The 15,759-nt window shown below is 35.3% G+C and overlaps 2 protein-coding genes across 2 annotated transcripts; both read right to left on the reverse strand.

Annotated features, from left to right (window-relative positions):
- Positions 1-8: 8 nt before the first annotated feature.
- LOC121794008 (flowering-promoting factor 1-like protein 3) lies at positions 9-660 on the reverse strand. The gene has a single exon (XM_042192019.1). It carries the CDS (start codon positions 552-554, stop codon positions 246-248), a length of 309 nt encoding a protein of 102 aa, XP_042047953.1. The 5' UTR covers positions 555-660; the 3' UTR covers positions 9-245.
- Positions 661-2,848: 2,188 nt separating this feature from the next.
- On the reverse strand, positions 2,849-3,433 carry LOC121793937 (flowering-promoting factor 1-like protein 3). Its single transcript, XM_042191959.1, has one exon. The coding sequence runs from the start codon at positions 3,379-3,381 to the stop codon at positions 3,070-3,072; it is 312 nt and encodes a 103-aa protein (XP_042047893.1). The 5' UTR covers positions 3,382-3,433; the 3' UTR covers positions 2,849-3,069.
- Between the last annotated feature and the right edge of the window lie 12,326 nt (positions 3,434-15,759).

The raw sequence follows: 15,759 nt of genomic DNA on the forward strand, positions 1-15,759 counted from the left end.
CCACTCTCTTTATTTATCTTGAAAATTCCAAACTAGACAATCTTGTAAGTTCACTACGTCAAATTCCTACAATATAATCTCCATACCCCTTATTCCATTTTTCTTACAATACAAACCCAAATCAAGAAGATATAATACAATAAAGAGACGATCATCCCTAGTTAAAACACACAAAGTAAAACAAACAAACACACACACACAAAAACAAACCCTAGAAATTAAACTTAGTTGATCATCTCATATCACTAAAGATCTCTTACTTCAAACTCATTTCGATTTTTGACAACGATGTCATACATGTGCATGGATTTGAACTTGTTGAAATCTTTGGGGAGAGAGATGAGATGGACCGTTGATCTCTTGTGATACTGCAGCAGATCAGGATCATCATAGTACCTCTCCCATCCAAGCTGCAACAATTTCCTCTCCAACACAGCATATGATGCCATCACCTCATTTGAGGCCACATGTATTAGCATCTTCTTGCTGTGGCACTCTCCAGCGTTCTCCACCAGTCGAACCACACCGTTCTTGAACACCCAAACGCCAGACATTATTCATGCACTATACTGTATGATACTCAATTGAAGAAGATGGTGAATGTGTTGAATGTGGGGATATATATAGGGGTTTTAGGTTTAGATATGTATGTATTGTGGAATTTTTTTTTCTTTTGGGAAAAGATGTGTGTAAATAGGTGGAGAAACTTTGTGTATTTAAGCTAGGGAATAAGCTATATATGGAATTGAATTGTTGCTTTTTTTTCTTTTGTACCTATGGGCTAGAACTAGGTTCTTTCTTTTATTGAATAACTAAAAGTTGCAAGCATGATATTTTCTTGAGGTTTGGGCATTGTATTGTATTGCCATAGTGAGTAAATAAATCCTACACAAATTCTAATATATTTGATCTTTGTCTTATTGGGTTCTCAAGAACCTTCGCACATCATATTCTTCCAAAAAATTGTTCACATATAATACATGTATAGGAGAAGGATCTATGTACGAAAAATTATTAATGAGAACATCAACTTATGGATTAATATATTACTATATCCTTACTAACAAGATTGAATTTTGAGCAAAGTACATGAGAGCCCATCTTATTCTAATGCATCTCTCTCTCTCTCTCTCACACACACACACTTTAATTAGGGATTCTTGTTTGTGGGTACTCACTCTGTCTTTATAGAAAGATAAATTGGATGATGGGGGTAGAGATCGAATCTGAGTATCAGAACTAGTGGCTGAATGATCAATGCTTCCAGCCATGCATGAAAAGACAATAAATATTGCAGTAGCTAGGAAATAAATAATTGAAATAAGTTTCATGCAAATGGAAAAATGTATGCACGGCATGAGTGTGAGAAAAGCTGTTAGCAGTCAAAATCAAGCTCAAGAGGGGTGGGCAGCGCAGTTGGTTATGGAGGGGCAGATTTGCAAGAATGGCCAAGGATCGATTCCCACTACTGCTGTGTAGTTGTAACATCTCTCAGACACAAGTGTCAGGTCTTGGGAGGTGGACTTCAGGAAGGACAGTGGTTTACGACCCTCCACCTTAGCGGGCAACTGCATACCCTGACTGAACACCCCTGACAATACTGTCGGGCCGAAATGTGGGGGGCCCTAGGGGTTGGGTTTCAACCTTTTGCAAGAAGAGGGGTAAATACAGAACTCTCTCGTCCCATACTTCTTGGATAGGATAAGACAGAAATATCACAAAACAATAGGTACATATATCTAAAAAATAGTACAACATATATTTATTATTAAGTCAAGTACTCCACTTTTTATCTCTACAAATGATTACTAGAAGGAGAGTGAAATGTCATAGAAGCCCATTCAGGAAAGGAGTGGGCTTTGGAAAAGGGTTTACTGTCCAAGTAACTCTATATTAGAGGTATTATTTGATAAGCCTTTTATCTTCATATAAAATTTCACAATGGCTTAATCTATAGGAGTACTATACATTGTTTGAATTAATAGGACATTTTCGCACTAGAATTTGGAATATAATTTTGGGCAGAATCTGGGAATCTAGTTGAAATTATGGAGATATGTTTTATGCAGCCTTTGAAGAACTTTTTTATGGTTGAATTCATAGGACTTTTCTACGGCTGGTTATAGATATGGAAGAAGCTTAATTTGGACCCTCAACTTTACCGTGTTTCAAATTTGTACATATATAGCTATGGAAGAAATCTTAACAAGACTAATTTTTTTCATTTGAATCTTCTATCCATGATGGATATGGATTTGCATTATGAATTGGAATTATCAAGAATCAACAGAATCTTCTTGAAACCAAAAACATAAGCAGAAATTTTGGTTTATGCTTATTGGTTGTTCTCTCTATCTCTCTCTCCAATAATTCTTATGCAACAAGTGTAGCTTGAACAACAAAAGATAGATGTTGAGATTTTAGAGGCTAAGATTGCTCGTACCCAAAATGTACGCTTAATTAGTTGGAATATTTTTTTCTAATTAAGGACAAGTTTCCATTTATGGCATTTATCCCTAGCTAGCTAGCTCCAACGAGAAATACTTATTGGAATAAAAATAATTAATTCAAGATTGCTTTGTAACTCAACCTGCAATCAGTTTCTCCCATTTTATATGTTTTCCTAGAAGAGAATAAGTCGAGACCTCTTTTTTACACACACAAAAAATCTCACTTGTGTCTTCGAAAAGACTTGGAGCATTGACCACCTTCTTGATTGTACTTGGATTCAAGTATTCTAACCTGATAATCCAACCTCCAAGTTAATGGGGTGTGCATTAAATGAAAAACATAAAGTAGTTCTCATACTAAATTAAATTATTGTTGGAATAAATGTGACATCAAATGGTCAGAGCCAATTGAATACCTTACATAAATCATCTCACACAACCAATTCATTACAAACTTAAACAACGTAATTAGTAGACAACCATTTTGTACAAAACAAACAATAACTCTAATTCTCTAATTAAACTACGAACACAACAAACTCAACAACTTAATTATTAACACACACACACACACACAAATCATAATATATAGTAATTAATTAAGAAGGATGACATGACATCACATGTCTCTGACTTCGAACTCGTTTCGATTCTTGACAACGATGTCGTACATGTGAATGGATTTGAACTTGTTGAAGTCTCGGGGGAGAGAGATGAGGTGCACCGTAGATCTCTTGTGGAACTGCAGCAGCTCCGGATCATCGTAGTACCTCTCCCACCCTAGTGAAAACAAGATTCTCTCAAGAACCGAGTACGATGTGATGGCTTCACCCGATGCCACGTGGACCATCACTTTCCGGCGAGGACTGTCGCTGCCACCGTTCTCCACCAGCCGGACCACCCCATTCTTGAACACCCAAACGCCGGACATTATTGGAATAAATATGTAAGTGAAAGTGAGGATTTTGTTTCGATGTGGGAAATGGTTAATTTGCATGAGTTTATATAGGGGCAGCTGTATTAGAATTTAGATTCTTCGTGATGTAATACTACAAGGCATATATGTCTATTTCAATTTTTTAGTATTTTATTTTTGTATCTACTATATCGTGCTATAATATTGGCGAGTCTATTTTTTTTTACTTTTCTATTCTATGTGTACACATTTGATTCAGTGAATAAGGGAGGAGTAAAAATAACAGCTGTCATTAGACAACTATAGTATACGTGAATAGTTGAAAGACTTGATTAATTAGTTTGAGACACGTGGAGTATTAATTAGATTTGAGAGAATAAGATTAAGCTTTAGCAAAGAAAAGCATAATATCTTAAATCAAATTAATGTTTCATGCATGTATCTTGTTCACGTGGGTGAGTATAGGGATTTTTTAAATTTATTTAATATAGTACTACCACTATTTAATTTTTTAGAACAATTATGGGACGGTGTCAAGTCGATATAGATACCTTGTGGAACCCATATATGCTAAAAATTTATCATCTAAATTGAGAAAAATATTAGTATATGTGAGAATTAGAATTGTTACCTTTAGGGCGACTAGCACCTTTTTTCTAATATAAAAAAGAATTGTCATATTCAAAAGTTGCAAGTGTAGCATAAGACAAAGGACAAATCGATCGGTAGACCGCTAGAATTTTTAGAGTGTCATATTTGCAAATTTTAGATAAAATATTCCAGATATATTTCTTTACCGGAATTTCAAGTTTTCTTCTTTTTTTCATGTTTTAAATGCTACCCAAATTACTCACTTACTCCGTCCATAAAAAAATAATCTTATTTTTAATAAAAGATATAAAATTTAATACGAAATTGATAAAATATAAAAGAGGATAAGATAAAGTGGGTAAAATTGAAAAGATAAAGAGAAAATGTTGATAAAGTAAGCGGAAAAATAAAAGTCATGAGTAATAAATTAAGAATAACTTTTCATTTTTAGGATATAGCATAGCAATTTTCAATTATACAGAAGGGAAATTTAGCACATGCTATAAAAGTATCGGTTTCATTCACACATAATATCAATACACGCCATAGCAATTTTTTTATGTCAGTATAGCTATATAGAAAGATATATCAGTATGCATGTATAGTACTATAAGGCCATCTGCAACGCTGTCTCTTATCCGTCCCTTAACCGTCTCTTAAATTACTATTTTTGGACTCCACTATACTTTTTTACTCCATCTCTTAATTAAGGGACGGAACCTGCAACCCTCATTCTCTTATCCGTCCCTTAACCGTCTCTTAAATTACTATTCATTCAATTTCATTTTTTATTTTTATTTCCAACAAATTCAATTAATAAAAACACACTTCATTAAATAAAATAAAATTACAACATAAAATAAAAATACAACTTAAAATTCAAAAAAATAAAAATTACATAATTTAAAAAATAATTTTATAGAAAATAGAAAAAACTACTCCGCCGGCGAATCATCCCCCGAAGGCGGTGGAGGTGCACTGAAGCCACCGGGAGGCGGAATACCAAGTTGTCTTGCCATAAACTCAATTCCGGCAAGATAGGCTTGGTATTGGGGAGGCGTCATGCTGGAAGTGTCCGCCATTGTGGCGGTCATGTACATGGACATTAGGGAGTTTGAGGGTGCCCCCAAGCCCGAGCCAGCCTGGCTTGATTCGGCTCGGCCCCTCATCCCTCTAGCCGCCTTCGCCGCATTTCTCCCTTGCAGCCGACGGCGCCCACGGGAGGAACCCCGGCATCATCTGCCGTGCCCTCAACCTCCTGCGAGACAAACTCTTGTGCGGCGCTGCCCGAACCACCCTCACTAGACGAGTATAGGCCACCCGCCGTGTGCTTCGTGCGCTTCGAGGTCGAGCCCGAGTTGGACCGGACACCGCCGGTCCACCTTTCCTCGTTTTTGACGACCTCCCAAACATCGACATGTTTGAATTGTTTGCCGGTGTCGTCGAAGTAGACTCGCAAAGCCGACCTCAAAATGTCGGCTCCCGTGGCTGCGCTTTGGTAATGGGCCGCTTCACTCTTGTAGATGGCGCATAATTTTTTGACCTCTCTGTCGACTCGGTCAAAGTGAGCGCGGATCATCTTAAATGTGCGGCGGCGGGACACCTTCGGCTTAATCTCGTGGTAGGCCTCGTTGACCTTTTTCCAGAAGCACTTCCGGGATTGTTGATTCCCAACAATGGGATCCTACGAGACGCTGATCCAGGCGTTGTACACAGCCAGCGTTTCCTTGGGGATGTACGGATGCCGGCCTAGATCCTCCTCCTCGTCCGCCTCCGCCTCCGCCCTGGAGCTTCCACCGCCTCGGCCTCCTTCCGGAGTGGGTTCAGCCGAATAATCCTCCCGAATCTGGGATAATCCCTGCGAATACCTCGGGGCGGAGGGACGGGCGTATGCATCCACATCAAAATGGGGTGGTTGGTACCCCGGCGTCGACGAACCGGAACCACCCAGGACATTGTACATGCCCCCCGTCGCCGAACGCGTTGATGTTAAACCCACCGGAGCCGCCACCACCAGAGTTTCCGTCGCCGGACATTTTGTGATAAGAGGTTAGATGAAAATTGGAGAGGAAATGGAGATGATTTGGGAAGAATAGATGTGTATTTGTGTGTGAAATGAGGATGAATTAGGAGTATTTATAGAGTAAAAAAATAAAATAAAAAAAAAGAAAAAACGGTAATAATAACGGTAATATTACCGTTTTTTATTTTTTATTTTTATTATTATTTTTTTTTAATTTTAATTTTTAAAAAATGATTTATTGCATCAGAGTGACGATGCCCATTCGCGGGCCGGTGAGTGGGCGTCACGCATGGCGCTGGCGCGTGGCGAGACGGCTCGCCATCCGTCTCGGCGGGACGGGACGCTCGGCGGGCTGCGGACGAGACGGGACGCTGCAACGCGTCTCGCCGCGATCTCGTCCCGGCGTGACGGGTTACGAGCCACCACGCGTCACTCGTTGCGGGTGGCCTGAGCTTCCTTCACCGACAATATCTGTTTCATTCACACACAATATCAATATACATATTTACGATTTTCTCACATAACTACCTTAGCTAACGAACCCTAATTTGATATATTCACAATAAAAATTTACAATGTTTCTGTAAAATAATATATTTGCAAAGTTATCACATGAGCTGTACAATGTCATCATATTAATTATACATTGTCATCACACTAGGTATCATACTTGTTATACAATATCATCACATCAATTATACTTTATTATACATTCTCATCATACTAATTGTACAATATTATCACAATAGCTGTATAATATTATTGTAACAGTATATAAGTATCATCATAATTCTTAGTAAAAACTATTTTTAAATGATTATGCAAATATCTTCACATAAACAAAGTGTAAGTATGATTTTGTTAGAATTCTAATAAAATTATATTTTTAGTTGTGTTTTCAAAAAAATAATTTAAAGTAAGAAAGTTGTGAAATTTAAAATTTGGAGTTATTTTTTGAAAAGAGAAAGTAATTTTTATAATGATATGACATTTTATACGATGAAAAAAGTTAAATATTAAAACTAATTGTGGGTGAAATGACTAAAATATCACTTTAAACTAGAATTATTTTGATAATATTGTCACGTGTGTCATTATTTATACTATTTGATTGTCATACCATATGCTAGCTTATATTAGTTCTTGGTTATTATCTAAGATGATGATTTAATATTATCAGTATTAGGTCAACTGCTCTCTTATAGAATCGATTTTGGAATATAGTAATGAAATTTACAAAACCAGCATACGAATTCTTGCGAAGGGGCATTATTGGACACATAAGTTTAGGACATGTATACTGATAGGAATCTGTACAAATACAAATTTTCGTACAAAAAAGAATTTGCCGAAACATATACAATTAGGATTTTGTTAAAATATTTATAAAATTATCTTTAATTTATTATATAACATTTTAAAAATAATTTAAATCAAAGAAATTATGACAAATTTAACATTTTGAGTTATCTTAGATTTGTTTAAAAAGACTGATACACCCTTGTCCTCCAATTTTTGGCTAAAAGCAGGTGACATGTGGCGCTCTCACTACAAAAATCTCGCGAAATATGGAATTTAGCAGCGGATGAAAATCACTCAATAGTAGTAGAATTTAAAATTTTTATGGTAACTTAGTTGCTGTAAACACCTAAGGATGTGTTAATTTTTTAATACATTATTATCTGTATATGTATGCAACATGTACATCTAGTTACGATTCTAAATTGCCTCACATCTACCATGATAGTCTTAAGTTTAAAGTTAAATTGATTACGTACACTTGAAAAAAAAATTCTTTAATCGTATACGTGTCAGCTTTTGATCCTAAATAATACGTTTTGATCCATAAATTTTGTTAAAAATTAATGGTCACCGCGTTTTAAAGTCCAAAATTAAGTCATGTATATTTGTACAAAAATCTAGTACTACAAATTTTAAGTGTATTGGCTTTTGGTCCTAGATAATACTCCCTCCGTCTTCAAAGAGTAACATTTGGTTCGACACGAGTTGTAATGCATAATTGAAAAAGTAAGAGAGAGATAGAAAAAAAAGTTTTTAAAGTATTGTTAGTGGAGAATGAGTCTCACCTCATTAGAGAGAAATAAATTTCCAAAATTAGAAAGTTTATACTTTTTAGGGACGAATTAAAAAAGAAATAGTTTAAACTTTTCAGGAACGGAGGGAGTATGTTTTTGCATGTATTTAACTTATCAATTAGGTCAAAATGAGGTTGACCGTTAATTTTTAACGGAATCATTAAATATAGACCTAAACATATTATTTAGGACCAAAATATAACACAATGCTTCATGTATATGATCAAGAAGTGTTTTATGCAAATGTAATAGACCAATTTTCAAATTTAGTATAGTATTATTAATTATAGAATTTTTTAAGGCATTGTATTTGTTCAAATAAAGAAGGCTTTCGGATTGAGTAGAATCCTGAATTTATGCGATTATCTCCATGCACAACCCCACCCTATATGGGAGAATATTTTGCGAATTCTAGAAATCCTCATCCCCATAAAAAATTAATTTATGATATCATGTAGTATAAAAAAAAGAGTAATCGAAAATAACTAATAGTAGTTGTATTTCAAAGTGGTACCTTAACAAACTAAAGGGATTTTGTCACGAAACGATATCCACATTTATCTTAGCTGGCTGCCATCACAAAATCTTGCAAGAAAACAATTTATCATAGTATTGCTTTCAAGAGATCATGGACTAGAGGAATCTAACAATATTAATTGAAGGAATCAAAGTCTGAGTTGCATTAATATTTAGAAAATATTGGCATATGATACTATAGTAGTATGTATATATGTATGTAACACTAATAATCAAGATCACACTTCAAGTAAATATATTTACACAATAAATTCCCCTTAATATTGAGGCAGTGAAATATAAATAAGACGACTAATTAGTTAGTAGTACTCGTGAAACAAATGTATGATCACCATATATAGATATCCTCAAGGCTATTATAAAAAATCATCCTAACATTAAATCATACTCCCTATATTGTCGCGTGTTAACATGATCTATCATTTACAATTTACAATTAATGTCTATCCATATTCCATTATTCCATATACATAATTCTAGGATTTTATATATCCCAATAGGTTATGACAATTTTGGTTTATTTTTTCCTAAATGTAATTATAAATATATTCTTTCTTACATTTATATATGTAAGGGAGTACATTGATAGAACCATTGAACCAAGAAATTGCATAAAATTTTCGAGAATCTTGTTAGCTATGTAAAAGTTTTTTCGGGGAAAATAGGAGGTCTTTTCACACAAGTGTGTGAATGGGGTGATTGAAATATAGTACTCCCTCCGTTTCACCATAGTTGAGGCGAAACTTTTCGGCACGGAGTTTAAGAAAGGGATGTTGAATGTTGAATAAATAGATAAAATAAGTAAGAGAGAAAAAAAGTGGAGAGAATAAAGTAGAAAGTGAATAAAGTAGAGAGAAAAAGTAAGAGAGAGTAAAGTAAGAAAGAGAAAATAATTACTATATATGGAAATGACTCAACTATGAAGAAACTTCCTGAAATGGAAAAATACTCAACTATGAAGAAACGGAGGGAATAACTTTTTTCCACTAAAAATGAAAAAAATTCAAAAAGTTTAGGATGGATGGTCTGGCTCTTTTGGACTAGAAACAAAGGGAGATTCTTGATTCTGATTGAGAAACTACGTTAACTTACCTTTATACTAATAGATTTGACCCAAGCTCTTCATATTGACTCTTCTACCTCCAAACAAGAGTTTTAATTATTTTCAGAAATTTATAACCAATGAAATTCGCATTGACGTGACACTTCTTTTGAACACGAGATTTATGAAATAGATAATTTAGAGTTAAGAGCATCCACAACCGTGCTCTTGCCAGCGACACGGCTGTTGGCCCGACCCCACTTTTTCTGCCTGCTCTCTGGCAAGAGCACAACACCCACAGCTGTGCTCTTCCGCAAGGACGAGCACAATTAATTTAAAATTCAATTACACAAAAATATTTCCATAATAATAAAATTCATTAAAAAACCACAATAAATATTACAAATTACAAATAAAATAAAAAAGACATAATTAAAATCCTAAAAATTAAAAATTACATAATTAAAATCCTAAAAATTAAAAATTACATAAATAAAATACTAAAAATTAAAAATTACATAATTAAACTCCTAAAAATTAAAAATTACATGATTATTGGCTAATATTACCCGAGGAAGACTACGCATCCGGCGGCACCAACCCTAATTGTTTTTTGAGACCCAATATCATGTCCTCGTGCGTTTGAAGTTGCGTGGGGGTCATAGTTGACATATCGGCCATATTGAGTTGGGCCAAAAGGGCCCACAACGAGTTGTTCGGGGGTAGAGGTGGAACATAGGGTGCGGGTTCGGGGGCGGGGGCCGATGGAGTCGCGGAGCGCCGGCGGTCAGCCGCCGCCTTCTTCCTTCCTTGCGGTCGGCGTTGGGAACCGCTTGGTCCGGCGTCGGGGCTACCCAAGTTAGCTCCGGCGAGTTGGCTAGCCACTTCTTCGGAGCCGGAGCCGGATAGGGATACCGACCCTGACCGTTTGGAGGAGCCGCTCGAGGAGGATGTTACGCCTCCCATATACCTCGTGTGGAACCGCGTTTCCTGCCAAACGTTGAGGTACTTGAACGACTTACCGTTCAAGGATTGGTAGGTGCTCAATGCGGCAGTGATGATGTCGACCTCGCTCCGGCCGCTCCCGGCATTCCGCGACTCCTGGAGGAAATAGCCATTAAACTTGCCAATTTCTTCGTTGGCTCGACCGATGCAGTTGCGCACCATACTCTCGTTGCGCTCGATAGTTCCCGGCGGCCGGTTTGCATTGTACCGGCGAGAGACGCGCCACCAAAAGTGATCGCCGGATTGGTTCGTGCCAACCGCCGCATCTTCGGAGATTTCGAAGTACGCCTTGAACAATTTATCCATCTCCGCCGGAGTGTACGGTGTTCGGACACCGCTACGAGTAGGAGCCGGCGGAGTTTGGGAGGGGGCGGTCGGCCAGGCTCCGGTGTCCACCCGTATCGCCCTTCGGAGGCACCTTGGTCGTCTATTGGGTATGGCCGGTAGCCACCCGGAATGGCCGAATCTTGGGTGAGAGGAGGGGCCGAATAGTCCGTTTCCGGACTAGGAAACGGTTGTGCACCAAACCATTCGGGGTTCCAACCGTGAGAGGGCGGGTTGTCATCGCCTTGGCCGGACATTGTTAGGGTATGAGAGAATGAAGATGAAAATGGATATGGGAGAATGAAGATGAGAATGGATATGGGAGAATGAAGATGAGAATGGATATTGGAGAATGAAGATGAGAATTGTGTAGTTTGATGTGAATTTTTGGGTGTGAAAGTGAGGGTATTTATAGATGAAAGTGTGTATTTTTGGGGGGAAAAAAATAAATAAAAAATAAAAAACAGTGTAAAAAACGGTGATAAACGGTTATAATATTTTTGGGAAGTGAATTTTTTTTTATTTTTTATCAGTTTTTTTAATTTAAAACCGATTTTAAATTAAAAAAACATTTAAAGGCAACGGCTATGCCGTTGCCCAATCGCCGCGCGACACGTCAGCTGCTCGCTGGCGCGAGCGCAGCGGCGGCGAGACACATCCGTTCCAGCGGCGCGGACGGCGGTGGCGACGACTGCCACCGTTGCGGATGCTCTAAGTGGAAAGAGAGTAAAGTATGAGAGAAAAAAGTAGATGAGTGAAAAATATCATACGGAAATAAGGTAAAATAAATTGTACTCCCTCCGTCCCATAATAGATGTCACACTTTCCTTTTTAGTTTGTCTCACAAAAGATGCCATACATTTCTATTTTTGGAAAAAGTTCTCTTTCGCATTAATATAAAAATTATATTTTCTCTCTTCATCTAACACACCAAACAAAACTTCCTAAAATCCCGTGCCGTTCCACAAATGTGACATCTTTTTTGGGACGGAGAGAGTATAATAATATCCTAAGCATATATTCCATGAGAAAGATATGATAAATCCCTAATATAACTAAACTATGGTTTATAGATGATAGAGACTCGTATCAACTAGCTCTCGAGATTCACCAGATGATAGGGAGCTACTCTTATCGGGTGATTGGCGTTCGAGGATCGATGATCAACAGGGGGTTACGTCGTGGGATTTCGCCGTCGAGCCGAAATAGGCAGCGAGAATTAATTTTTTTCGCATGAGAAATAAAAGAACGGTATAAGTAAAAGATATTTGTAAATCTGATTAGTTAAAAATTATGGAAGACTCACATATTATAAAAAAAAGGATTATGGTAAATAGTGTATATCAGGGGTGTGTTATATTACAAACTTTTTAACTCAGCTAACTCATTAATGTAGTGTATTAAAAATGTCAATACAATATATTGAAATGTCAATAAAATTATGTATTTATATTTTAATGTCTATGATAAAGATATAGTAAATTCCTTAGATAACTAAACTAGAGTTGATAGTAGATGAGGCCCATATCAATAACTCTCTTCTTAGACTATTGTTTAAACTTTAAACTCAAATAGTTTTTTATCTTTTATTTTTTAATAAAAATAAAAGAAAGATAAAAGAGCCCTTTCGTATACTACTCATTATGTGTGAAGTCAACAATTTGTACAGTTAAAATCCCACTGGGTTGCTAAATAGTGTTTGGCGTGCGATACAAAATTTGGAATTTCATAGTATTCCCCATTGGCCTTTTATTCATCCAAAAAATTAAAAAGAAAAGTTTGAAGGGCATTTAGTTGTAGAAGCAAAAATTGGGAAAATGTCTATCTCGTTAAGAAATGGTCCAATTGCAATGACCAGAACTTAGCCGACCAACACCAAACACTGTCCTTTTCAACATAAAGATTTTGGTTTTTTATCCTTCTATCCGAATCTCATGGACCACTCTCTCTTTCTCTCTCACACACACACACCACAGTGGGAGTCCCTCTACATTGGTTTAGGTTAATAATGTGAAGATGTTACAAAGAAAGAAAGAACGAATTCAACAATTTATGCAACAATGAAAATGTTACAAAGAATCATTTACGCAACAATTTATGGCTAAAGTTGATATGAATCTCTTGCTCGATGTGTGTGTAGCGGATCCTGATAATCTAAAGTTGATACGAATCTCTTGCTCAATGAATGCAGTTTTTTTTACAATAGGAACTTTTGCGCTGTAATTTAGACGATAACAAAACTTGTCATTTTTGCTCGTCCCTTCCCTTAAAAGCAGACAACATTTATTTTGAGAAACTTCTTATACAAATCAATGTCCCTAATATATGAGTCTCATTTTCTACTAATACTATTTTAATTATACTTTTCTTTCTTTCTTAATTTACCAATTTCATATTAAGAAAAAATCTCTATTTTCAGAGAACGTTCTTATACAAATCAATGTCCCTAATATATGAGTCTCATTTTCTACTAATACTATTTTAATTATACTTTTCTTTCTTTCTTAATTTACCAATTTCATATTAAGAAAAAATCTCTATTTTCAGAGAACGGGGCGAGTATTAAATATTAAGGCTGTATAATAAAATAAAAATTAAAATGTTTAGTCTTGTAAGAACAAGAGGCTTGTTCATTTTCAATTATTCAACAATGGGCTAGCTGTAGCCTATACATTAATTTATGCTATGCATTTTAGCACAAATCAATATGATCACACAAAACTTGTTAATCAATGAAAAGGACAAAACATATCGTCATTTGTTTAAATTGTACGAGTTCGAACTTTTTTTCAAGAGAAAATCATTGATATGTCTCGATCAAATTTATAGAAGAATATTACGGGTATAAATATAACGTGTCGTACATTGTATATGATTCAAAACTATAGTATTTCGTATTAATCGTGGACAAAAATAGATGAAGCGTGGATAATTATATATCTAGTAAAATATGTAACACGAAAAAAAAAAAAAAAAACCGATGGTGATTGAAAAGTGATATGTTACTATTCCATTTGTGCGTGTCGCTCGCCTCGATTAGATTCTGAGCATTAAAAATGACTGATTTAAAAATGTCTGATAATTAAGAATATTAAGAGGAAAAAGAAGATTTTGTTGCTAAATAAAAATAATTAAGTTTATATATTTATATGTTAATTTCCTTTAGAACAATCAAAATAAACACGGCTATCGTTGGTGACGGCATGTATATATTATAATACAATGCATAAATACATTAATATTAACCACAAGTGGAGAATATTAGTCTTTCTTGATCTAGATATTAAAGAGATTAACTACAAGTAGTCGATTATCACGACAATATTATTTAACTAATCGAATCGAACTAATTCTCTCACAAAGTAGAAATAAAGATCTATGAAATGATGAGAATTACATGTCATTTCTTACTTTAAAAATCCTCACATGAATTGAATGGATTCTCCAATACTTGCTCCCAAAATCTAATTGGGATGCAAAAAGTGAGCACCTTCTAAAATGCATTAATTTAATTAAGGCGATTAAAGAAAGTATCTATAATTTGGGTATTAACGGAATATCAAAGCCAAAAAGTTGTCATTACATATTAGGGTTATGCCATACCTTAGAATATGGGTTTAGATCAATATCGTCGAATAAGAGAATAAAGGAAAAGCTTTGGAATTACGGACTTATTCCATTTTTTCACTAAAAGTAATATTTATAATTATAGTAATTTCTTGAAATTATCTCCAAATCCGTAGATAATGACTTTCATCGATGTATTATTTTTGTATCAAATAGTTAGGGGTGGGTAGGTACGGTATACCTTACCGAAGCCACCACACCGTATACCTTACCGTAAATTCGGTATGCGAACAAATCATACCTTTAACTTACCAAAATTTTCGGTATACCAAACTTCGGCATACCTTATTTTCGGTATGACCAATTTCCATACCGATGCAGTACCTCATTTTTGGTATACCGTACCAAAGTTCGGTATACCGTACTTTTGCGGTATACCTTACTTTCAACATCAATGAAAATAGATAATTTGAGTTTTTAGAATATTATTTATATTTTATTTTAAAAAATATATATTACATATATTTTATTCATAATTATATTTATATTTCACAATAAATTTTATAATTTTAAAAATATATAAAATACATTTTATACTATTAAATTTATATTTTACGGTATATACCTTAATTTACGGTACATACCGAACTTCGGTATGAAGCGGTATACCACGGTATATGAAAATTCATACCGTTACCTTACCGAAAGATTTCGGTAAGGTATTATACCGTACCGAAAATCACGGTATACCAAAAGTTCGGTATTTTCGATATTTTTTCGGTACGATAAGGCCGGTATTTCGGTATTTTTCCCCAGCCCTAAATAGTATACAATAAGAATTTGAATACGCAATTTTTAAGAATCATAGCTTTATTCCTTGTCTTAATGTGAAGTTTAGTATCATCCCTTACGTCATTTTACTATGTTACTAGATCTTATATCTTTATATTGGGGAATTAATTAACTTTAACGCTAAAGTCGATCACGTCAAGAATTACTTTTTAAATTCAACAAAACAAGTTCTGGATACAAAATAAATTTCATAATTCAAATCTTATTGAATCCTCTTCGGGCTTATCATGTAATACTCCATATTTTATGTCATTTAAAGACGCGAATTAAATTAGGGGGATAAAAATTTAATTACTCTCCCTTTTCATAAATTAAAAAAATTGCGATCTTATTAGTTGGTATAAGCTCAAAGCCTA

This window comes from Salvia splendens, chromosome 3, assembly GCF_004379255.2.
Source record: "Salvia splendens isolate huo1 chromosome 3, SspV2, whole genome shotgun sequence".
NCBI classification, from domain to species: Eukaryota; Viridiplantae; Streptophyta; class Magnoliopsida; order Lamiales; family Lamiaceae; genus Salvia; species Salvia splendens.

What these genes read in the sequence shown, in the direction of transcription:
- LOC121794008 (XM_042192019.1), bottom strand. Translation starts at nt 554, where the DNA reads ATGTCTGGCGTTTGGGTGTTCAAGAACGGTGTGGTTCGACTGGTGGAG.
- LOC121793937 (XM_042191959.1), bottom strand. Translation starts at nt 3,381, where the DNA reads ATGTCCGGCGTTTGGGTGTTCAAGAATGGGGTGGTCCGGCTGGTGGAG.